The following is a 25,676-nucleotide window of genomic DNA, read 5'->3' as shown; positions in this document are numbered from 1 at the left end:
TCTAAGTTAATATGTAGCCAACAGGAATCCCTTTCTTTTAAAATTTTATAGCACTGTTTTATAGTTACTCTTCCAACCTTCTTACAGACTTTAAATTGGCATATAGTATTCCTCTTTCTTCTATTCTTAGTTTTTGTCCTTGGAAACTTCAATATACACATTAACAACTCCTCTAACACCATAAATATACAATTCCTTTATCTTTTTGACTCTAAAGTTCTGAAGCCATACACTGGCATAATCATACTCCACAGGGATACTTAATAGAACTTCACCTTCAGATTTTGAAATTCTATTCTCAGGCCATAATCTCTAATTTTTGTCTCTCCCTTTCTCTTCCAATAACCCTACTCTTCAGATCTGGAGTCCATTACTCTCTCTTTTTCTCTATCATTTCACTTGTCCCCAAATCCAGCCAGGACTCCTATCTTACTGATTCACAAGTCACCAATCTAGAATTCTTTACCCTTAATGAACCTTCACCCAATCCTCAACTCAATTCTAGGTAATTTCCAACATCCGATTTCATTTATTCATTCAACAAGCATTTATAAAGAGCTTGCTCTGCTAACCAACTAGCTACAGGCATTGTGTCAGATGTGGATTTCTCAATTCTTGATCCAAGGGAATAGAGACTGCTGGAGGAAGTCATACAATCCCACTGATTCACTTTCTATAAATGTATAGATCTAAATCTCAGTTGAGGTTTTACTACTCCTCTGTAATCCTCTCCTTGGAAACCTTTTCCCTCTTTCAAGGATCCAAAACACAACGTTAGCCCCCAGTTAGAGAGATTAATGACCGTCAGCTTCCCATCGACTGCCCTCTTCTGCTTCTCGGCATCATTCCTCTTTCTTTCTCCCCATCTATGCGGAAAGACTGACATTATTTCTGACCAGAGCTACCCCATCTACTTGTGTCTACGTCCATACCTTCTCATCTCCAGGCTCTCATGCCCTGTCTTTTGGGCATCCTTTCAAACTACCTCAGGGTTGTATTGAAAGGAGAGCACTTAATCAACGATAAAGTCGAATGGGAACTCCTGTGAATACAATGTAAAGGCCAGAGCCGAGGGATGACACCTGCCATTCAAGGCCCTCGGATGTGGGGCCACCCTCCCGGTCCTGATACATCTCTTCACTAGGATAAGAGGAAGAGCGCTCACCTCTATCCTCCGCCTGGAGACTGTGGGGAAGAGGAGCGGACCCGAAAGGTGGCGGGGCTGGGGCTCCCCCTCCACCTCGAGGTCCCGCAGATAGGATACAAGGAGGCGTCGGCCACTAAAGGAACCTGTAGGGTCCGGACCTGAAAACCCCTCCCCACCGGAGAAGCCGTACCACCCGGACCGGAAGTAACGCTCCGACTCCCAGCCACCGAGAAATCCATCCAATCCAAGCTCCAGGCTGGCCCAGAACCGCTCTAGGATGCGCGGAGAATCAGCGAGCTCTCGCTAGTCGCCCAACATTTCCTTCCGGCCTTCGAAACAAAAACGGCTCCTTGCCCAGTCCCGCCCCTCCCTCATCCCCGCCCCTCCTTTCCCCCTCCCAGTGACAGGACGCGGAGCCGATCGTTCGGCCGAGGACGAGCCTGTGACCGATGAGCTGTCTGTGCCGGGGAGAGAGGTCCTCGCCCCTAGTCAGTCACTTCCAGCTCGCAGCTCCGGGCTCCCGCAGCGTGGCGGCTCGTGGTAAAGATTCGGAAGGTGAGTCCTCGGGACTCCTGGGTCCCTTCCACCCGCTGTGTCCCTTCCCCCACCCCCAGAAGGTCCCCGCCCCCTCCTCCTCCCCCTCTGCTAAGCGTTCCCGCCCCCTCTCCTCCTCCATTGGGTCCCTGCCCCCTTCTTCCTCCTCTCTCTTCAAGGTCCCCGCCTCTACCCCTCCCTCATTGGGTCAGTTGTTCCTTTCGCATCCACCCTCGGGTCCCTGGGTGCCTTTTCCCTTCTTTACCCTCTCCCAGTCACGGGGTCTCCTCCCCTAGTTTCCTTCTGCAGGGTCTTCTCGCTCCAGTCCCCTCTTCGCACTGTAACTACTAGAGGAGTCTATGCATAGTGCCTCTGTGACCTTTTCTCCCCCTCCTCCCCGTATTCCCCTATCTCAATGTCTCCTACCCCAACTAAAAGCTATCATGGATGGATCACTGTTTTATTTTTTAATAACTGAATATAGTCAGAAGTCTCTCATATCCTGTGTATAGAATCAAATTACAGATTCTGTTAATGGAACGTCATTAATTTCAAATTCCATTAATAATAAATGTCGTTGATCGCAAAATGTAGTTAATGGCAGATAGGTTAGTGAGCTGTCAAATCAGATCAAATTAGCATCCTGAATAAGAAAATAAAAGTGTGCACCGGAGGCTTTTGTAACCAAAGTTAAACAGAGATCAGGAAGCTGACCATGGTGATCTGGGTAAGACATAAAATGAAGTCCAAATTGAAATGTGTGAAAAACATTTGGGCTGCTAAAGATATTTCAGGCAGCAGATGTTCAGGAAAGCTGCTAATTTTCCAACGTTCTTTCCTGCAAAATCGGGGCTCGTGATGTTTGAATTGTCAGGAGATCTAGCAGCTTGATGCACTATTGATGCGTGGTTACTTTGTCATAAAGCCCAGGCTTTGAATTAAATGTTCCCCAGTTCCCAATCACCAATGAAAAATTATGCTGTAAAATGATATCAGTATTTGGAACCTTAACATTTGGAGTGAAGAAGAAGACTCATTCTTTTTTGTTTTTCTATCCATCATTACTCCTTGATTATTTGAAAAGAGCTGAGAAGACTGGCACAATAATGATGTAGTTGCAGATACTTCAGCATCTGATGAGAAATGATGGTATTAGGAGCTTTTCAGCATCATTCTTCTCTTGTTGGATAATAAAAAACAAATAAATGACATTGTCCTTCATTTGTATTAGGGAAACTGGTTTGTTTTGAAATGAATGGAAATGTATATTAGAAGTAAGAATGAAATTTTGTATTTTTACTTTTCATTCCATATGAAAATTGTGATACATAATGGCTTATTAATATAACATAGATTGTTAAAATAGAATATATTATGTCTAAGTTGGAATTTTGATTTAAAAAATTAATTTAAAAGTATAGATTGCTATTTCTGCATTAATACCAGCTTTCTATATCTGTCCGTAATTAAAATACCCAAGTCAAAGAACTTTCCTTTTTGTTGTTGCAATTTTAAAGCATATTATGAATTTGCAACACATTGTTACAATGAAATATAGGGAATAAGTACTATTAGGTATCATTCTTAAAACAAAATTGTAACAGCTTTTAAATTATTAAGTGTAGATTTTAATTTTATTATATGTATTTGTAACTGCTTGACTTAGTTGTTTTAAATAATGCCACTTTGATAGAGGAGAGAATTTACTTATTTTGGAAAAAACCCCCAAAACTAATGTTATTGTTTTTTACAGTTTCTTTCTGGACAAAAAAAAAAAAAACCTCATAAACTTATTAAATATTCACAATTGTATTAAAATATTTGCTGTGATTTTTGGTCAACTTCTATATATGTAATATATTTATAATAAAATATGTAAATAGTTTTTAGCCAAGAAATATTAAAGCCCTTTCCAAACATTGCTAACAAATTTCTTTTATTATGTTAAAATAATATTAAACGCAAACTCAGTGCTTAACTATTTAAATTTTAATTGTTCTTGAACATATGAATATTTTTGGCCAGTAGTATACATTTAGAAATAAAGATTTTGCTGGGTTTTTTGTTTGTTTTTGTTTAGTGATTTTTCAGCCTTCTGCCTTTTTTAAGGATAAAGATCTGCTCTCACCCCCATGCTATTCTATTAAAGCTTTTATAATATAAAAACTCTGAATGAAAACATATATGATACAATATAACTAGAAGAGCAACCTGCAGTAAGTAGCATATAATATCCCAATCAGAATTGAATGCAAGAAAAATGTAATGTTTACAGCCTTGATGATTACTTACCAGGTGTATACTTCTACTTGGCTAATGGGTATGTTGACCTTGACTGGTCTTGTACTATAAGATATTGTTGTCAATTTTATGCACTAAGTACTTCTTTTCTGAATTCATTTTTCATAAAGTTTATACTACCATAAGACAGTAACATTTATGGAAGATGAATTATTGTGTATCAACAAGATATAGATAAATGATAGACCTTTCTGTCTTAGCCGTCATGATGCTTGGCGTTTCTAGTCTTAAAGAACTGAAATGAACTTGTAATTATATAAGAAGACATTGGTGTCACAGCTTTGATATACAGTGCAGCGTTTCTTAATCTTTTTGTGTGTATCATGGATACTTTTGGCAATCTGATGAAACCTATGTACTCTTGAGAATATTGTTATTCAATACATGAAGTAAAATGTATAGAGTTGCAAAGGAAATCAACTATATTGAAATAAAAATTTACACGTTTTCTCTCCAAATTTTTGGACCCCCTGCTATACATAGACATGTTGCTTGCTCATGGAACTCAGGTTAAGAACTACTATTATCTAATCTTGAAGAAATAATGCTTATTATTTTCTTAAGGCATTGTAAAATTATTAATTATTAATTTTATTTCATTAACTACATTTTTAAATTGAAAGATATCTTAGGACTCTGAAAGCCCTTTTAGCTATTATATTAATTTATGATCCCCTTTCCTTTATGATTCTGGGATCCTTCCATTTTGTACTTCAACCCCATGAAAAACCCAGGATATAATAAAATTAGGGCCTGACTTTGCTATAAGCCCTCTTTATCCTCCAGTCAAAGAAATGCTATATCTCAGTGTTCCTTCACCAAATGTTTCCTAAAATCTCCTGCTGTAGAATGATGCTGAGCTTCAGAGATATCTGACTTTTGCCTTCAAGGAATTTGTGGCTCAATAGAGGAAGTAGAAGACAGGGTTACACATACATGTAATATGAAGCAGGCATTGTCATTGTAAAAGAGAAGTGCAAAAGTACCATAAAGAGAGGGATAATTTCATCTAAGGGAAAATAAGAAAGGTTTCAAGGAAGATATAATTTCTCAATTATAGGATCAGGTACAAGCCTGAGGTGATGAAGGCAGGAAGATGGAAGTAGTCAAGTTTGCTGTGATGAAAGATATAGTAAAAGGAATAGTTTTAGATAAGGCTAGAGATAAAGCTGGTGTCAGATTATGGAGCAGGTTGAGTGTTATTGGGGAGAAAGGAGCCATTAAAATATTTCATATTATAATATACTAGAGACAATCATATGACATTTTATATAAAATGAATTGGGAAAAGGTACATATATATGTATATGTATAGAGAGAGAGGGGTGGGGAGGGAAAGGGACAGGGACAGGGACAGATACACAGAGAGAAACAGAGACAGGCAGACAGACAGGCAGACAGACTTGGGTCTGTGGGGATGGAACAGAAATGAAAAATGACAGATATTGTAGAGGTAGAGACTTGGAACTGGTTGAGGGAGGAGAAGACTACATTTTTCACAGCTACTTTTGGCACTTAATCACAACTAAGGTTGATTACTTTTTTGGATCCATAATTTCAGGAAATTGGAGAAGGGTGGGATTAACATACCCCTTTCCCCTTCTGATGCTTCCAGACCTTGCTTTGTCACTATCTGCCATGACTCTTCCTTTGAAGTTCATAGCCATCCCAATTGTACCACATTCTTATAAGAAATTGCTACTGATCTCAAGAACATCGTTCCATCTTTCTCAGTGATTTTGGTACTAGGTTCACCTTCTTTCTCTCTATTGTATAATTTGCCATCATTCTCAGAGATCTTAGTTGTCATTTTAATTTTTTTTTCTAATATCTTAGATTTACAGTTCTTCAAATCTCTCAATTTCCACTTCTATTTTAGCTATCTACCATTCTAGCTTACTTTCACACAGAACTAATGTTAAAATCTTGATCTCTGAAATCCCACTCTCTGACCAGCAGTCTCTTCTTGATTCCTTCCAAATTTATTGTTCACTTTCATAGAGAAGGGAGAGCTTTCATTCCTTGGTTCTTTTTTTTTCAGTCCATTGTCCTTGTTCTGCCTTCACTTTCTTCCCTAGTCCGTTTTCAACCTAGGTTCAGTGATTTTCACAATACATTTTTTTTTACCTTGATTCTTTGACCCTTTTGATCTTCTGCTATTCCTGAGCTGGTAGCCACTAATCCTAGGTCACTCCCATCATCTATTTTCTGTATTTCTAAGATCAAACAGCTAAATAAACACCTCTAGAGAAACCATGCTGGATCATTAACACTATATTGTGTCACCCAGGATCTCTTCCAACAAAATATTTTTCATCAGGAAAAGGAAAGGAAGGAAGCAAACATTTATTAAGAAACTACTGTGTACCAGACATAGTTCTAAGCATTTTACAAACCTTAACTCATTTGATTAGAATGATTCATGATTCCTTGAAAGACATAACAATTGAAATGACCTTGTTAAGTGGCCCTGAAATCATAAAAATCAAGTAAGTGATAATTTATACAAGCAGGTAGATATATGTTCACCAAAGATAGTTACCACTATGATGGAGGAGAATCCAGTATGGAATCTAAATCAAAGATATATTCCCTGTGGATGTTGAAAACCTAGCAATGGTTTGGGGAAGACATTGTGCTGGTTTCTTTAAATCCTGAAATACTGTAGAATTTTCTGGACGGGATCTCAAAACACTCAAAAGAGTTTGATCCGGTCATCTTTATAGGAAAGATGAAGTAGATAAAGAATGCCTTTTTGTAATGTCTGGGCTAGCTTTCCAAAGGATCTCTGGATGGGTCTTGGTCTTTTGGTGGAGAAGTGATGAAGGCAGGAGAGCTACCCATGAGACTGGTCAAAGATGGACTTCGGAGTCTGGAATCCGGAGTCTTGAGAGTTCTCTTGTCTGAGAGTCCTCTGTGTCTGTGGCTGAGACTCCCAGTTCTCAGTCGTATCAGTCCTTAAATATCTCAGTATGATTGCATCACGACAGCAACTGAGCATGTGCCAACTGTAGCCATTATATCACTATATCACACTAAGTATATGCCAACTAGAGTGATTACATCATTACATCACATTAAGTATATGTTTATCTAGAGATTCCATCAATCACACTGAGTAGGTACTTAACTATAAGCACCCTGCTGTCCTTGCTCCAAGTATACCTTTCCAGAGTTCCGGCCCTTTACATCTTTTTCTCAGATTGTAATTTGAAATTTGATGGACAAACTACTGAGATATAGGCATTCAACATATTATGTATCTGGGATGGATGATTTGGGCCCAAATTAAAGAGGATGAGGAAAGTAATCTGGATTATCTTTAGGAAACTGAAGAACTATTTTAATGACCCCAATCTTCTAAGAGCAAAGGCCCATCTCTTTCATATCAACGTTCTATTGTATATACTGAAAGACATGGAATATATTAGTTTCTGAATAACTGAAAAATAAGTATGATGAAAAATGAGTAGATACCATGAAGAGGTACAATGGTAAGTATGAATTATCTGTAGTATCACCAGGGAGGAACTCTGAAGAAGAGACGTTAGAAATCTCATCAGAGAAATGTTTCAATTAGCAATAATCTCGCCTCGGATAAACCTCATTGGCTACGATACTGCCACTGTGCAAAGCTAGAGAGAAATGTATAATAGAAGAAGAAGGATTAGTCCTCCAAAGGTGAGGGATGGCAGATGGATCATCTGTGTTCTGACTGGTAATCTTGTGATATCAGGAGAAATTAAGGAAGGACCATAACATATTAGGTGACTCCTGTTTGCAAACTTATGGGAGAATATAGGCAAGAGAAATACAGATAGATTTGTGATCTGCATCATTGAAGGAAAACCCACTTATGAGATCACAGTTCCCCTTCCTTTTCCACTCCCCTGCCTCCACCCACCAAAATTGTCATTTCCTATACAACACATCAGGACTTGCACAAAGAGTGGGCGGGGGCCATTCTTTCTCCAAGCTTATATATTAATAGAGTATGGTCCAATTACTATTTAGCCTCATGTGCTTGGGACCTCAGTGCATCAACTCAAGCCTCAGCCCATTACACTAGATCATATAGTTTATCAGATTTGCAAATGACACAAAGAAGGGAAGAATAGTGAACACATTATAAGTTAGGATCCAAAGAGATGGCTAGCATTATAAGCCAAATCTAATAAGATTCAACTGAGTCTAGGAAGACATAGATGAGAGTTGCATAGCAGAGGGAGACATGAGTTCTTTGTGAACCTTAAAACACTACATACATCTTTACTATTGTTATTATTTTTATTATTATCATTATCTGCATCATCCAAACTATATATGGAGAGCAGAGTAAACACAAAATTAGGATTCATCAGTGTAATTGTGAGGAGGATGAATTATTCAGGGAGGACTTGTTGGAGAAAACAAATGTTGAAGGAGGGTATGAGACATCCTAGATTGGATGAACAAGAATGATGGTCTTGAAACAAGATTGAAGCTGGAGTGAATCAGATTTGATGACTAGGAAGAAAGAATAGAGGAGATAAGGAAACTGGTCCTCATAAAGGTTTTGCGTGTCATAGAAAGTCGTGGAATCTAGTCAATCTTTCAGCAGGAAGACCTATGGTATCCCCATCAAATAACTATTTAGCTTCCCTTTCAGACCTCTAAGGAAAGGGAACCCCCCACTTTCTAGGACAATCCATTCTAAATTTTTTTGGGAAAGTTGTCATTGTTCTCCTTACATGGAGCTGAAATCTTCTAATTTTCAGTTTCTGATCATTACTCCTTTTGAGCCAAATGAAAGATTTTTGTTAAACCTCTTCCTTCTTGACTTCCCACTGGTACCTCAGCACCAATTGTACTTTTTCTGTCTAGGGAAAACATTACTGGTTGTTCATATGGCCTGGCCTTTAGTCAATTCATCATTCTGGAATTCCTCCTTTGGATATATTCCAGAGTGTTGGACTTGGAGTCACAAAAACCTTAGATAGAAATCTGCGTGACCCCAAATAAATTTATCCTTTCTTAGTTTCCACTTTTTTTAATCTGTGGAGATAATATCACCTTCCTCATAGGGTCGCTTTAAACATGGGAACAAACATTTATTAAGCACTTACTATGTGCCAGTTATTGAGCTAAGTGTTCGTTTGATCCTCACTATAATCCTGGGAGATGAATAATCTCCAATTTACAGTTGAGGAAACCAAGGCAGGCAGAAATTAAATGTATTAAGTATCCCAGGAGAATATAATATGAGCTATGTTGTTGCTGTTATTCAGTCATGTTTGATTTTTAGTGACCCCATTTGGGGTTTTCTTGACAAAGACTCTGGAATGGTCTGCCATTTTCTTCAATTTATTTTACTGTTGAGGAGCTGAGGCAAACAGTGACTTGCCCATGGTCACCCAGCTAGTGAGTATCTGAGATCAATTTGACCTCAGATCTTTCTGACTAAAGACCCCTTATCCTATCCATGGAGCTATCTGCATGAGATCAAAGAGATAGTTTATGTAAAGTACTTTGCACATTGTAAAGTATTACACAAATACTATTATTCCAGTTTACTACTGTCTTTCCTAAAATGCCTGTTATTCTAGCTCCTGGTATTTGGATTTTATTTATTCACTAGTGAATTAGCTGTTAATTTTCTGCCTACAAAATAGGTGGAACTCAGAGGCCCCACATTGGGTACCAAAATATAATATTCTCTCTAAAATGTAACATTCTCTGTTGAGGTTTTCTTGGAATCTCTGGGAGCAGCCTTAGTTTCAGTTCAGAATAATCATCACACAAGTATAGCCAGGAGTCAAAGTCCAAATCCTTTATTGTCTCTTTCCAAGTCTTCTCTCCTTTCTTGAGGCCTAGTTAGCTTTCTTATAGTCCCGATCCTTTATTATCTCCTTCCTGGGGCTGGGCAGCTTTCTGGAGAGCCTTCTGAAGCTTGGTTTTAGTGGAGAAGCGAAGGAGGAGAGCCTGCCCCCACTTCTCTCTGTCTTCTCTCGTACTCATTCTGGCTGTTTGTCCAAGCTTACATGGTCTCTTAACAAAGGTGTGAATCTTGTAGAACTATAGTAAGTACTAAGTACTTGTACTGAACTAGAGAACTATTAAGCACCCTGCTAAATAACCATTGTTTCTATCAATTCCACTGACTTAGTACATTGTTTTAAGTTCTGGCCCATAACATCATTAGGGCAGCTAGGTGATGCAGTGGGTAAAAAGCTGGACCTGGAATCAGGAAGATCTGAGCTTAAATCAGGCCTCAGACATTCACTATCTGGTAGAATTTAGGCAGGCCACTTAACCCTGTCTGCCTCAGTTTCTTCATCTGTAAAATAAGTTAGAGAAGGAAGTGACAAACTACTCCAGAACATTCCAAAGGGAGTCACAAAGAATCAGTCACAACTGAATAATAACAGAGGGGGATCTTGCTTATAGCTTCCATCTACAATCAATCATAATAAAAATAGGAATTCAGATTTATAGTGCTTTAAGTTTTAAGAATAACAATGACAGAAGTAATGAGCTCATATTTATATACTGCTTGTGATATCCATATGCCAGCCCCCTTTTGTGGATGGAAATTAGCTTCAGAGAGATGAAATCATATTATTAAAGCCAGTGACCTAGGTTCTTCCAGCTCACAAGTACAAAGCTCTTTCCATTATACCATGCTGTTTTAGATATAGTTATATTTGATGAAAGATACTTATATTTCAGCATGCATTAGGCTCTGAAATGTGTTTTGGATGAATGAATGAAGCTATCATAACTGGTTTTCTATGCTTAAGTTTTGTTAATTTTACCTTCACATAGTTTTTGCATCTGCTTTCCCCTTCTTTTTCTCTGGACTATTACAATTGCTTTCCAATTAGTTTCTCTACTTTGTCTCTGTGCTCTCCAATCTAAACTTTCACATAGTTTTCAGTGATTTTTCTATTTTACTAATTTTCTGATCATGTCACCCTTTCCCCCACTTAATAAACTCTAGTAGCTCTTTATTGCTTCTAGGATCAAATATAGGATTCCCTTGTTTGTCATTTAAATTTCTTCATAACCTGATTGGAACCATTCAAGCATTATTGCATCTTATTCTCTTCTACATACACACTGTAGTCTAGCTACATTGCCTGTGATTTTCCTCATATGGGTCATTCTACTTCCTGCTTCCTTGCTTTTGCATTTGCTGCCTGAAAATGCTTGAAATGCATACTCTCTTCACCTTCATCTTTCAAAATTTATAGTTTTCTCAATGCTCACTTTAAATATTGCCTTCTACATAAGGCCTTTTCTTATTCTACTAACCTAATAACATCTCCCCCTCATGCCAATCCCCCCCAACTTTGTATTCCCCAATATTTTGTACATATATATGTATACGTTTGATCTCTGATAGGATGTAAAGAAGGGATTATTTCATTCTTGTCTTGTATTCCCAGCATCAATATTTGTAATAAAATAGGTATTATCTATTAAATGCTCGTTGATTAATTGATTGATTTCATAGTAACCAAGGCCTAAAAGGGTTCCTAGTTTCCCACTGGTGAGGAGGAGTCTGGAATCTCAAGGGTAGGTGGAAGGGAAACCACCAGCCAGGATTGGTCTCACTCATATTAAGCACCACACCTAAGGGTAAAACCTAGAAAACATGTAAAGGGTTAAAGGGGACTGTACCATTAAGGGACGGGTCAATTCTCTGAAAGCCCCCACACTTGAATCATAACACACTTGAAGGCAATGTTGCTTGTGAATTGGGAATGAAATAAATCAGAGGTAAGAGCAAGAGGAAAGAGGAGAGAGGTCAAAGAATGTAACTGCCTCTCAGTCTCCTTGTTTTGTTATCATCCTCTCACATGAAGGGATCTGTTTTGCTGGTTAAAATTCTCCAGTAGCCACTAGCATGTAGCTCCCATAACAATTTCCTTTTTTTCCCTCAGTTGTATCTACCAAAGGAGCATCTGAGAGACCAGGTGATGGCAGATGAGGTTCTTCCACCCAGGTCTCAGGTAAGTTTTCTGTTCTGAGATCCCAGTGTTGCTGTCTCTACAATAGGCTCAACCATGTTTCCTTACTAGAGTTTCTCTAGCCAGCACTTCCCACTCGTAGAGCGAGGGACTCCAGGGACAAAGCTTGGATCTCTAGGGCCTCTAGGCCCAGGGCTTCTTAAACTTTTTCCACTTGTGACCCTTTTTTATCTGAAAAATTTTTGTGATGCCAGGTATATAGGTATATAAAATAGGTATACAAATCAAATATTTACTAATAATAAACATAATTTCATAACTCCCGCCTTCAGTTATGAGATCCCATATGAGATCACAAACCACAGTTGAAGAAACTCGGCCATCATAAATATGTTTACTGACTTTGCACATCTGGGGTGTAGAGTCTCCTCTTTGACTTATCAAATTGGAAAAAAGTTTCTCAATCATGTGCTCTTCTTGTTTGGGGATTGGAGAAAGTCACCTTTTTTTTTTTTTTAAACCCTTCCCTTTCTCTTTTTTTCTGAATTCATTTTGTTTCCTGGCCCTTTCTTGAGAAGCCCTCAAAATGCATATGCAAATCCACATTTATACATGTATACATATTTTCATACTTTCATATTCTGTTTCATAGTCAGACTTTCTGTACTACCTCTGCATTGGATCACCTTCCTGTGACTACCCAGCTGGTAGTTCTTTTTTGACAATTTGAGCTGTCTCAAAGTGTACCAAAGGGCTTCCTTGGGAGGTGGTAAGTTCCTAGACCTCTTTCTCTAGAAGTCTTGCAGCAAATGCTTGACAACTATTTTTTTCCATTATATTGCATAGGAGACTCTTGTTTAGGAATATACCTCAGCCCTCCCTGCCAAACCTGACCTTCTATGATCATGTGATTCATCGCAGGTCCGAACACTGGGATTGTCTCAAGGCTGCCGCTGGAACATGTTTCAGGCATCTATGATGTTTGAAGATGTGGCTGTGTATCTTACCCGAGAAGAGTGGAGCCACCTTGGTCCTGCTCAGAGAAACCTTTACAGGGATGTGATGCTGGAGAATTATGGGAATGTGGTCTCTCTGGGTAAGGCTCCTCTCCATAGATCTGAATACCTTTGCTTTTTGTTTTGTGAGGGCATGAAAATTTTTATTATGTTTGAGCTTCAGGTTCAGGGACTGCAGATTTCTAATTCTTTTGAGCTTCACAGGTAGGATAATTCTATTTCCCTTTCCAAATGGACAGACTTGATAGATAGGGAGAATTAGGAAACGAGACTCCCTAATTCTACCTGTCTATACTTTTTGATGCCTCTCAGTTCTTTGTAGGAAATTCAGACTTCTTCCTGATTTAGGATGAGGCATATCATCTGGGATCTAAGATGAAATTTTCTGCATTGTAAGAGTGCATACCACATAATTAATTAATTGCCCCATGTACTTAGATCACCCATTTTCTCTGGGAACACAGTTTTAAGATCTACTTCAGAAATTTCTTAAGACTTTTCTAGGCTCTACTGTCATGGCCTTTTTTCTCTTCTCACCTACTTGAAAACCCAGGGCCTGGAACTGAGCTTGGGACAGCTCTGTGTGTCCAGAACAAATCACCGGGCCCCGTTTCCTTCCCCATGCACAGGATTTCCAGTATCCAAACCAAATGTGATCTCCCAGCTAGAAAGAGGGGAAGAGCCATGGATCCTAGACTTTCAGGAAGCTGAAGGGAGAGAAGTGCTGAGAGGCGACTGTTCAGGTGAGTGAGGCATTTTCATTCAGTCATTGAATACATACATGCATTGATCATCTGTTGGGTGCTTAGTGAAATTCTCTTTAGGAAAAAGATGCATTGTAAACTTTTCTTCATAGCAGAAAGTTTTCTGAATAATAGATACAATTTGGAATGAAGTAACTGGTTCTTGCTCATTCCTACTCTCTGAACAGACTTATATTAAGCTTTACCAGCTCCTTTGTTCCAGGGTTGTGGAAATTTAGCAGATCATTATTTGGTCTTCCTTCCTTCTCTCCCTCTCCCCCTCCTTCCCTCTCTCCCTGCTTCCTTCCCTCCCTCCCTTCCTTCTATCTGCACTTTTCTCTTCTTCCTTTCCTCTTCCCTCCCTCATTTTGTATATATTGAATGTACCTGTGACTTTCATTGGTTCAGGGAATTTTCATTGACATAAACTTTCACTGATGCAGATCAGCAATTCAAATGACAGGAAATTTGTTACTCCACAAGATAACCCATTGTATTTTGGACTTGCCATTATTATCAAAAAGTGTTTCCTTGTGCAGAGCTGAAATCTGGTCCACTGCAATTTTTACCCAGGCATTCATTCATTCACTTTCCAAAATACTTATTAAATGCCTATTATGTGTCAAGCAGTAGAAATACAAAGATAAAAACAACAATAGTTCTCCTATGGGGTCTTAAGTTTCTAAAGAAAATGTTAACATTTATTCTCTAGAATCAAAATAATTAATTCTTATCTTTCTTCCATGTAATAATTCTTTAGGTATTTGAAGAGAATAATTATGTTATTCCTGGGTCCAGACTGAACTTCTCTATTTCCTTCAGTTTATACTTATATGTCATGGTTCATAAAATCTCTTCACCATCCTGTTGACCTTTATTTGGACTCATTCTAATTCCTAAAATAGTGTTCTAATGGGCAGAAATGCAGTAGTAATGAAACTAACTTTCCTTGTATTGGATATGAGTTAGGTAAATATAATGAAAAACTACATTTGCTTTTTTGGCTCTACATCACATTATTTACTCATATTGGGCCTGGAGTCTATGAAAATCTTCACTGTTTTTCCCATGAACTACTTTCCAGTCAACTGGTTCCATGCTATACTTGTGCAGTTTATGTTTTTTTTTAATTCAATTGAAGGACTAAATACTTAAAAAATTAATCTCAATAGCTTCAACCCACTATTCTAACCTATTCAAATCTTTTTAGTATTTCAATTTAATTAAGCAAGCAAATAAGCAAGAATTTGCTAAGTACTGGGAATACAAAAAAAGGCAAAACCACCTCCTTTCCTCAAGAAGCTTATACTCTAACATGAGAAACAAGATATACATAAATAGGTATATGCAATATACAGGTAGATGGTAGGTAAGCTTAGAAAGGACCATAATTTAGTCATTTATTTCCCTCCAGCTTTATGTTTTTCACAATCATCACAGTCTATCCTTTTATTGCAGTTAGTGATAAAAATATGTGGGCCTCTAATGTGAAGCATCAATCTGTCTGCTATCCTAGGTTTGGGGTAGGGGATGTGTAGTTTTGGCTCCTATTTCCATCTTTTGCTGCTGCCAGCTGTTTTTGGGTGCTTAATTCTGGCCATTGCCTTCCAGTCCCTTTTAATATTCCTGCTCATTTTGTTCTAATTTTTTATGAGCCTTGTTCAGTCTGGTATTTAGTGATACTATTCGTATGGTCTATATCATTCTTTAGTATTCTTTCTTTTTCAAAGTTTCTACTGCTTTATCTTTATATGTCCTTTAAAATCTTTAGCTGTTAGAGATGTCTTTCTACCATAAGATCAGAGATTTAGAGATGAAAGGAACATCTGAGGCTGAGCCTCCCATTTTACAGATTAGAAAACTGAGACCAAGGAAAACTAAGTGATTTGCTCAAAGTCACACAGGCACTAAGTATTAGTTGTGGAATCTGAACCTAGGGCTTCCCATTCCAAAGATTATATTACTTCTTGGCTTTGGCATTTTCTTCTTTATACTCACTCACCGACAATTATATAATCAGAATTTCATAAAAATCTCCTATTCCCCTTGTGCCATATTTTCTTTTAGAATCTCTGGTTGTGGTATATGTTCTCTGTACTGTCTGGAATATGTCTTCTTACAGCCTAGACTACAGTCTGATCAAGCTCTGTTATTAGTAAATAAAAACAAAGCAGCCTGGTCATGCAGTAGATAGAATGTCTGGCTTGGAGTCAGGAAGAATCATCTTTTTGCAGTTTAATTTGGCCTCAGACACTTATTAGCTGTGTGACTCCAGGCAAGTCAGTTAATCCTGTTTGCCTCAGTTTCTTCTGTCAAATGAGCTGGAGAAACGAATGGCAAATCACTTCATTATCTTTACCAGGAAAACTCCAAATGTGGTCAGGAAGCTTCAGAAATGACTGAAATTACTGAACAACAGCAAACAAAAATAAGCCCTCAGCTGACATGGTTATTTTTCTCTCCAGGACTGAATGGATTCTGTATCACCAATTATTTCCTTCTCCTTGATTGAGGGATAATTACATCAACAACAAATATTTATTAAATACCTACTATGTGCCAGATACTATTATAAGTATGAGGAAAATAAAGAAAGTAAAAAATAGTATTTATCCTCACCAAATCACAATTGATTAGAGCTCACAATCTAATGTGAATAAGGAAGGAAATAAAGGAAAGGTCAGTGCTATTATCATTTTTATTTTACAGTTGAGGAAAGAAACCAAGGCAGGCAGAAGTTAAGTGACTTTTTATTTATTCATTTATTTATTTATTTTTTGCTGAGGCAATTGGGGTTAAGTGACTTGCCTAGGGTCACACAACTAGAAAGTGTTAAGTGTCTGAGGCCAGATTTGAACTTAGATCCTCCTGATTTCAGGATTAGTACTCTATCTACTGTGCCACCTAGCTGTCCCTGTTAAGTGGCTTTTCTAGGATCATATAGCTAGTAAGTGTCTGAGGTTGTATTTGAACTCAAGTCTTCCTGATTCTGGCCATATCCATTGTCCCACCTTGCTGCTTCTGGACCAAACATATACAAATAAGATAACTACAATAACAATTAGCATTTATACAGACTTTACTATATGCCAGGCACTGGTTAAATGCTTTACAATTATTATCTCATTTGAGTCATAAGAGCCTTGGTAGGTGTTATTATGATCTCTGTTTTATAGATGAGGAAACTGAGGTTGAATCAAGCTTTAAGTTACTTGCCGAGAGTCACACAACTAGTATCTGAAGCTGAGTTTGAACTCAGCTTTTCCTGACTTCAGACTCAGAGAAAACTAGCATTTTAGCTAAGACTTGAAAGAAACCAGGAAGCCAGGAGTTGAGGATTGATGAACAGTGAAAGTGGGAATGATAAAGAGGGAAATCTGCTAAAGAAGAAGGGGTTCTCTCTTAGCTGAGAGAAAGACTATCTCTTCACTTGAGACAGGGGTGAAGGATGAGATAGTGAGAAAAGGCCATCTGAGTGATTTAAGATGAGGAGAAGGAGAGACATGAAAGCTTTTGGCAAATGTCCTGACTTTTTTCTTCTTCTTAATTAATTATATTATATTATATGATATTTATTTTTTTGCCCCGACCTTTTTCAGTGAAGTATGAGGCAGGGTTCTCAGCTGAGAAGGTAAAGGAGAGTTGAGCTATAAGAGATTTGAGGATGGAGGAAAAGCTCTTGGAATAAATGGGATAGTAAATTAAATCACTGCCTTTCAGCAGTGAGGGCCCAGTTGAAAATATGTAACATAAATTTGTAGTGAATGAATGTAGTATATGAATAAAAGTACAACTGTAGCTGGAAAGGATAGCCAGAGAACCTTATTTTGTTAGAAGGGAGCCAGGTTTTAGTGAATGGCAACAGGCAGAAGGAATGAGAAAGGAAAAGGTTTAGGATTAAAGGTTAGCTTTTTTTAATCCTATGGAGGAGATATTTTAAAGAGCATAATGTGGAACTTGAATGGAACATTGAGTGAGTTAGGCTGAGAGGATGGGAACAAGGGATCAGTCAGATCAGGAATTAGGAATGACTTTTTATAGTAACAGCTCAGGATTTTATATTACTGAAATGGAGAAGCCAGTCAGTACAGTTTTGTGATTTTTTCCAATTTTATCAACACTGTAGGAATAGGAATGTATGAATATATCAATAAGAGTGTAGGCAGTAGTTAATGAAAATATTACAAGGCTAGGGATTAGTATGACAAGATTGGTAATATGATAAGGGCGTAAAGGAATTGAGAGAAGAATATAGTGTGGAGATGAACTGTTTCATCAAGGGGTTATTGTAGCTAGTGCAGGGGTTATGGTCTGAGAAAGAACTGAAAGGTGGAAGGATTGGGGGTCATTGTGAGGATGATGAGTAGGATAAGGGCTATAAGATCAGATAAAGGGATTTTAGAGTCCTGGATCATAGAAATGGAACACTTGTTGATGATGGCACAATAAAGGATATGACTTTGTGTGTGTGTGTGTGTGTCTGTGTCTGTGCCTGTGTGTCTGTGTAAAGTGGGTTGGAGGAGTAGGTTATGGGAAATAAGCAAGCTGAGGAACTGAGAAGTTAGGATTTTTGAGAGAACATATGTATTTTTATATCATCCATATATCCATCCATCCATCAATTCATCTTTCTATCTTTCTACCTGTTATGAGTGCAAGAATTGCTGTTAAGCAAACAATAAATTCTTTGAAAAATGAAGGAGAGTGCCCTATAGATTGGGAGATAACAATGACCAGAGTCTTTATTGGATGATAAATATGGATTGAATGAACCTCAGAGGAGGAGAGGTTTCTAAGTAATGGTGATAGAGGAGGAGCTTAGAAGTAGAGATTAGTGATTTCGGGGATATGAATGAAAGTACAATATTGCTGAAAAGGATAGCCAGAAAACCTTGTTTCATTAGAAGAGAGCCAGGTCTTAGTGAATGGCAACAGCTAGTAGAAGGAATAAGAAAGGAAAAATTTTAGGATTAAAAGTTGCCTTTTTTTAAACCTAGGGAATAGATATTGCAGAAAGGACAATATGGAAAGGATGGGTGGATCTTGAATGGGACACTGGGTGAGTTAAGTTGAAAGGATGGAGACAAGAAATCAGGCAGTTCAAGAATGGGGGACGGATTTTTATAATGATAGCTCAGGATTTCATATTACTGAAATGGTGAGGGCAGTATGCTAATCATTGAGAAATTAGTTCAAGGAGATTGTCATCTTTTCTAGGTAGCCAGCAGCTGAAGGTTACTCATTTCCTAATCAATGAGTATCTACTTGAAGCAAAGTAATTTCAAGAGGGAGAATAATTTTAACTGGAAGGATAAAAATAGGCTTCTTGAAGGACATGGCAACTGAATTACATCTTGAGAGAAGTTAGGGAATTCTAGGAGGTAGAAATGAGGAAGAAAAGATTCCAAACATGAGAGAATATTTGTTAAAAAAAAATGCACAGAAGTGAAAATTGGAAGTTTAATTCCAGAGAGCAATTCACATGAATCACAGTGATACAAAATATCATATATATAATCTGATATAATATCAGAAATTTAGGGAAATCAGGATTGTTAGGATCTGGATAGGAAAGTAAAAAAAAAAAAATGGAATCAGGAAAACCATTTACTGCAGTATATTGAAGTAGTCTGAGAGGTAATAAGGCCCTGCAATAAGATAGAGACCATGTGAATGGAGAGAAAGGGGATGGATCCAAGAAATATTATGGAAGATGAATCAATAGGATTTGACCACTGATGAATAAATGACCACATGATGATGATGAAAAAGAATGTCCCTAAGATGTAAACTTTAGATGTCTGGGAAAATAGTGGTACCTTCAACAGAAATAGGGAAGTTTGGAGGAAAGCTGATTTTGAAGGACAATATGATTCATATTTGAGATATGCTGATTTTCAGATGCTACAGAACATCCAGTAGTGATTTGGTAATGTGAAACTGGAGTTTAGGAGAGGGATGAAGGCTAGATATATAGATATGAGAGTTGATTGCATAGTGATGATAATTAAATTCTTGGGAATTTATGAGATCACCAAGAAAGAGACTATAGTTAGATAGAAAATGAAGGCCCAGTTCAAAGCCTTGGGGCATCTATTCTTCATGGGTGACAGGAGGATGAACATTTCAACAAAACTTGTTCATTCACCAGTTTATGGGTAACTTCTAAAATTGCCCATTCTTTCCTAATTCAAAAAGAGATTTAAATATTTTATATATCTTTAGAATTTGTTTTGCTTAAGACCAATCCCTCCCTAAGTCTACTCTCTCTTTAACTTTCCCTTCCTGATTCTTCCTTTTTCTTCCTAGTTCTCTATTAAATCAAATGCAGCTCTGTGTATTTGTGTGTGTGTGTGTGTGTGTGTGTGTGTGTATTATTTCTTCTTTTGACTACTTCTGATGTGAGATTCAAGTGTCCCATAGCCTTTATTCCTTGTTTGTAGGAATGTCTATTCACACATTATTCTTTTTTAAAAAATTTTATTTTTATTAAAGCTTTTTATTTTCAAAATATATGCATCAAATAATTTTTCAATACTGGCCCTTGCAAAAATTTTTGTTCCAAAATTTTCTCTCCTTTCCCCCACCTCTTCCCCTGGATGGCAAGTAATCCAATATATGTTAAACATGTTAAAATATGTTAAATCCAATATATGTATACAGATTAATACAATTATCATCACATATTACTCTTAACACATATGTGACCCTAGGGTCAGGGACCCAAATACCCTCATATATACTTTGGGGTTGAGCCTGGTTCCCTGATTGGAAGCATGTAGTTCACAATATTACCAAAGAAAATTTTATTGAAAAAAGGGGGAATATATAACAGCCTTATTAATGAAGGATGTTAATTCTCAAAATTTATGTACATATTCCCTATAATTTATAGTCTTTAATATGAATAGCTGGTGAAACTCCAGATTAGATTGGATAGGGAAGAGAATAGAAGTAAAGACACCAATTAGTAGGTTTTTAGAATGATCTAGCTGAGAGGTGGCTATAGGATTCTGTAAATAAAACCTGGACCTGGAGTTAGGAAGACATTTTCCTGAGTTCAAATCAGACGCTTGCTAGCTATATGTAACCCTGGGCAAGTCACTTATGTTTACCTTAGTTTCTTCATTTGTTAAATGAGCTAGAGAAGGAAATGGCAAACCACTTCAGTATCTTTGGTGAGAAAACTCCAAATGGGGTCACAAAAAGTCAGATGTGACTGAAAGATGACTGAACAACAGCAGCTGAGAGGTGATGAGGGCCTGAATTATAATAGTCATCAACTATTGTGGTAATGTGGTGATGATGATAAGATTTGACAGATGATTAGATATGTGGGGAATAAGGAAGAGTAAAAATGACTCCAAGATTATTAACTCAAGTGATTGAAAATCTGTTGTTATGAGCAGAAATGGGCAAATTTGGAAGAGGAACTAATTTAGAGAGAAAAGATAATGACTTCTATGTTGTATGTAGGTTTGAAATGCCAATGGAATATCCAGGTATCCAGATGAAGACATTCAGCTGGTGGTTAGTGATATGAGAATGAAATGCATTAAAAAGATTTGGATTGAGTCATTTTTATAAAGACAGTTGAACCTATGATAGTAGATAAGAACGGAAGGGAATATGTATCAGGTATGTGGGGAGAGAGGCAAAGATTAATTTTTGGATTAGCTGCTTCAAGGATCATGATAAGCCATCATGCAATGATAGTCAATCATGGAAGAATAAAAGGATGGTTGTGCAGCCCTGAGACAACCCTGAGATTAGGCTAATGTGAATTTGTAAAGGACACAGTTAGCATGGCTGCATGGTTACCTGACTTCCTTCATTATCAATCATTAGCATAAGAGTAGGATAAAAGAAACTAGATAGTCTTGGTAAACCAGCACTGAGAATTAGCAGAGTATGAATGGTGGTAGGATGATGAGATATGGGATTTGAGAGTAAAATAAAGCACATAGTTGAAGTAGTAGACTATAGAATTGAGATTGTGAAGGAAGGAAAATGAGGTGAATCATCACTTTCTGGATTATTTGTCCTATAGACCCCAAGATTTTATCTCTTTCTTGTTTATCTTTAATATTTCTATTTTGTATTTATTGTTTTAGATTGTGAATCAAGGATTGAGGAAAATGAGCTGTCTCCAAAGCAGGAAATTTCTAAAGAGGTGGAACCACAATGGACAATATTGGAAAGACTCACAGGGAATGTTTCCCAAGGATCCAAATGGGGAGAAGTCTGTGAATATGAAGGAAGACCAAAGGAAAATTGGGGATCTTCTGTAAAGAGGAAACTCCTTTCTCATGAGAGAGGTTTCAGGACAGTTCCAGTGATCCACCAGTTATCTCCAATAGGAATGAGAGGCCAAGAATTTAATGAATTTGGAAAAAACTTCAGGCTGACTTCTAATTCTGTTCAAATTCAGAGAGATCCTTCAGGAGGGAGACTACAGCAATGGGATGAAATGGGCCAAAGATTCAAACAGAATTCAGCTTTAATTAACTATCAGAAAGACTATGCAAAAGAGAAATCCTGTAATAATTCTGTATATTGGAAACAATTTGGACAGAGCTCAAATCTTATTGAACATCAAAAAATTCACACTAGAGAGGAAACTTATGAGTGTAATGAATATGGAAAACACTTTATCAGAAGGTCTTTGCTTATACAACATCAGGAAATTCATACAGGAACAAAAACATATGAGTGTAGTGAATGTGGAAATACTTATAGTAAAAAGTCTCTTCTTAATGATCATCAAAAAATACACAATGCAGGGAAACACTACCAGTGCAATGTATGTGGAAAAGCCTACAATAAGAAGTCTACATTTGTTGATCATCAAAAAATTCACACTGGAGAAAAACCCTATGAGTGTAGTGAGTGTCATAAATGCTTTATCAGAAAATCTTTGCTTATTCGACATCAGAGAATTCACACAGGAGAGAAACCTTATGAATGTACTGAATGTGGGAAAGCCTGTAGTCAAAAATCTGCCCTTCTTGATCATCAAAGGCTTCACACAGGTGAAAAACCCTATGAGTGCAGTGAATGTGGTAAGCACTATATCAGAAAGGCCTTGCTTATTGAACACCAGAGAATTCATACAGGAGAAAAACCCTATAAATGTAATGAATGTGGGAAAGCCTACAGAAAGAAATCTACTCTTGTGGATCACCAGAGACTTCATACTGGAGAGCGATCCTATGAATGTAATGAATGTGGCAAAATCTTTACCCAAAGCCTAAATTTCATTCAGCACCAGAGAATTCACACAGGAGAGAAACCCTATCAGTGTAGTGATTGTGGAAAACCATTTAGTCATAGATCTGCTCTTATTCAACATCAGAGAATTCATACTGGAGAGAAACCTTATGAGTGTAATGAATGTGGTAAAGCCTACTGGAGGAAGTCTACCCTTATTGATCATCAAAGACTTCATACTGGAGAGATACCTTATAAATGTAGTACATGTGGGAAGGCTTTCAGACACAGACCATCTTTTATTGAACATCAGAAGTTACATAATGGAGGCAAACACCATGAATGTAATGAGTGCAAAAAACAATTCAGTACACGAGCATCCCTTATTCAACATCAGAGACTTCATACTGGAGAAAAACCTCATGAATGTAATGAATGTGGAAAAGCTTTCAGTCAGAAGTCTACACTTATTGATCATCAGAGACGTCACAGTGGGGAGAAACCTTATGAGTGTAGTGAATGTGGCAAGTGCTTTATCAGAAGAGCTTTCCTTATTCAGCACCAGAGAGTACACACAGGAGAGAAACCATATGAGTGTAAAGAATGTGGAAAAGCCTATAGAAAGAAGTCTACTCTTACTAGTCACCAGAAAATTCACATTGAAAAGAAACAAGAGTTAATTAATATTGAAAAGCCCTCAGTCTTGAAGCCTGCCCTTATTGATCAGCAGTGACTTCATATTTGAGAGAAGTCCCAAGAATTTAACAATGTAAATGGTTTATTTAAAGGACTTTGCTTATTCATCAGAGAATTTATGTAAAAAATCTTACAAAAACAGTTAATGTAGTAAATGCTTATAAATGTTTGCTTATTCAGCATCATAGAATTCACACTGGAGAGAATTCTTATGGATCATGGGATGTGAGAAAATGTTCAATCAGAATTTTCAACATCATTAGACATAAAATAATTCTCACAGGAGAGACATCTAGCATATGAGAGAAACCCAAAATATATATATTTGTATGATGAGAAATCCTTAAGTGAATCTTCAAACTCTCATCAATTGTTGAAAATTCATAATGGAGAGAACCATTTGAGGGTAGTGAATGTGCAAGGCTTAAAAACCTTCAGTCAGAAACCTTCTCTTGTTTCAACATTATAGAATTCTTACTGGAAAGGAATATTATGAATGCTGTGAAGGGCTTTCAGGTCCAAGTTATCCTTCAACACCATACAGTACAGACTTTCATAGATTTGTGGTTAATTTTGCTCTTTCAGACGAATACTTTCATACCTTTCTCATTTATGTTCTTTCATAAGTCTTCCAAAGAATAGTCATCCATTGTACTGGAGGTTTTCCTATGATTCTTTTTCATCTTCAAGATACTAAATGTACCATTCAGTGTGCCTCTCCTTTGTGTCTCATTTTCTCTACCTGACCAACTCGCCTTCATTTCCAGGCATATATGTCTTCCATAATATTGGTTATACTATTTCTCTATATAAATCATTATCAACAGCCTGCTGTTATTATAAATTCATAACTTTTTTGATTTACTTATAGTTTAGAATCTAATTAGAATTTGAAACCACATGGTGTCTGAAATATTGGCTTTTTAAGAAATGGATTTTTTCAATGGGTAACAGTTGGGGTTTATTGAAAACAATGTGCAATTTCTCAAATGTATTCCAATCCAGTGAGATCCCCTCCTGCTACTTAAATACACATGCACATACATGAATGTATTATGTATACATTTATATCTCTCTGTGTGGCTGTGTATACACACACACACATATATGTATGTATATACACACCCACATCCATATCCACACACATAAAAACACACATTCAAATAAGAAAAAATTGGACTAACTTGATGCTTTGTTCTTCTCACTGCATGTCACAATCTGTTTAGTATGTATTTTTAATCCCCTTTGTTTTGGGTGTTTAAATGATTAAGTCAATTTCTTTTATCATTACTGTAGATTTTGTTGAGGAAATTTTATAACATTATGAGGCTTAATTAATAGAAACATGCTATGACTGTAATGATTATTGAAAAAAAACTGTGTTTTCACTCAAAATTCAATGTCATAAGATTCACAATAAAGAGAAACCCAGTGAGTATAGGGAATTCAGAAAAGCCTTCAGCCAGTGTATAAATTTAATTCCATGTTAGCATTTATACAAGTGAGCAATCCTAATGAATGTGATACAGTCTATATTCTCAGAGTTTTATTATTGAACAACAGAGAAAATATAATTAGAGAAACATTATGAATGAAATAAATATGAGAAAGCTCTTCCTCAGGTCAGTTTTTATTAAATGTGAAAAAACTTACAAATAGGAAATACATGAATGTGATGATTTTAGTCAAGAGCTTTATTCAGTTTTTCATTATATTTGACTAAGTAATATTGGAGAGAAATCTTGTGACAAAGGTGAGATTCATGATTAGTATAATGGTTAAACTATATCATAGACACTCAGAATTGGAAGAAACCTCAAAGGGCATCTGGTTCAACAAATGACAAGAATCCCCTCTATAACATCCTTGATAAGTGATTATCCAGTCTCCCCCTGGAGCTCTCCTGTAGTAGGAAACTGATGACTTCCTGAGCTACACATCTGTTTCTGGCCATTCTAATTACATTTATCCCTATTAAATTTCATCTTATAAGATTTGACCCATTATTCATATCTCAGATATTTTTGGAATGTGGTTCTGTCATTCATTAGATCCCAGTTTTGGGTCAACTGCATTT

At 37.0% G+C, this 25,676-nt stretch overlaps 1 protein-coding gene and 2 pseudogenes across 2 annotated transcripts; 1 reads left to right on the top strand and 2 right to left on the bottom strand.

The window, feature by feature from the left end:
• LOC127544676 (ribonucleoside-diphosphate reductase subunit M2-like) overlaps positions 1-25,676 on the bottom strand; it is a 681,272-nt pseudogene that overhangs the window by 592,471 nt on the left and 63,125 nt on the right.
• On the top strand, positions 1,612-25,213 carry LOC127544666 (zinc finger protein 260-like). Of its 2 annotated transcripts, XM_051971422.1 has the most exons (5): positions 1,612-1,702; positions 11,908-11,976; positions 12,856-13,030; positions 13,580-13,693; positions 21,808-25,213. In XM_051971422.1, exons 2-5 carry the CDS (start codon positions 11,944-11,946, stop codon positions 23,634-23,636), a joined length of 2,151 nt encoding a protein of 716 aa, XP_051827382.1. In that variant the 5' UTR covers positions 1,612-1,702; positions 11,908-11,943; the 3' UTR covers positions 23,637-25,213. The 2 variants fall into 2 exon arrangements, with proteins under 2 accessions (XP_051827382.1, XP_051827383.1); XM_051971423.1 differs by lacking the exons at positions 1,612-1,702; positions 11,908-11,976 and having other exon boundaries at positions 12,933-13,030; positions 13,504-13,693.
• On the bottom strand, positions 7,469-7,619 carry LOC127546169 (uncharacterized; annotated as a pseudogene).

The sequence above is a fragment of the Antechinus flavipes genome, chromosome 1 (assembly GCF_016432865.1).
Source record: "Antechinus flavipes isolate AdamAnt ecotype Samford, QLD, Australia chromosome 1, AdamAnt_v2, whole genome shotgun sequence".
In the NCBI taxonomy this organism is placed as follows: domain Eukaryota; kingdom Metazoa; phylum Chordata; class Mammalia; order Dasyuromorphia; family Dasyuridae; genus Antechinus; species Antechinus flavipes.
Note: the sequence above shows the minus strand (reverse complement) of the source record. Positions and strands in the feature narration are given on the sequence as shown.

What these genes read in the sequence shown, in the direction of transcription:
- LOC127544666 (XM_051971422.1), top strand. Translation starts at nt 11,944, where the DNA reads ATGGCAGATGAGGTTCTTCCACCCAGGTCTCAG. An exon ending in TTCTTCCACCCAGGTCTCAG is followed by an intron (nt 11,977 to 12,855) that starts GTAAGTTTTCTG and finishes GATTCATCGCAG; the next exon opens with GTCCGAACACTGGGATTGTC. An exon ending in TGGGAATGTGGTCTCTCTGG is followed by an intron (nt 13,031 to 13,579) that starts GTAAGGCTCCTC and finishes CCCCATGCACAG; the next exon opens with GATTTCCAGTATCCAAACCA.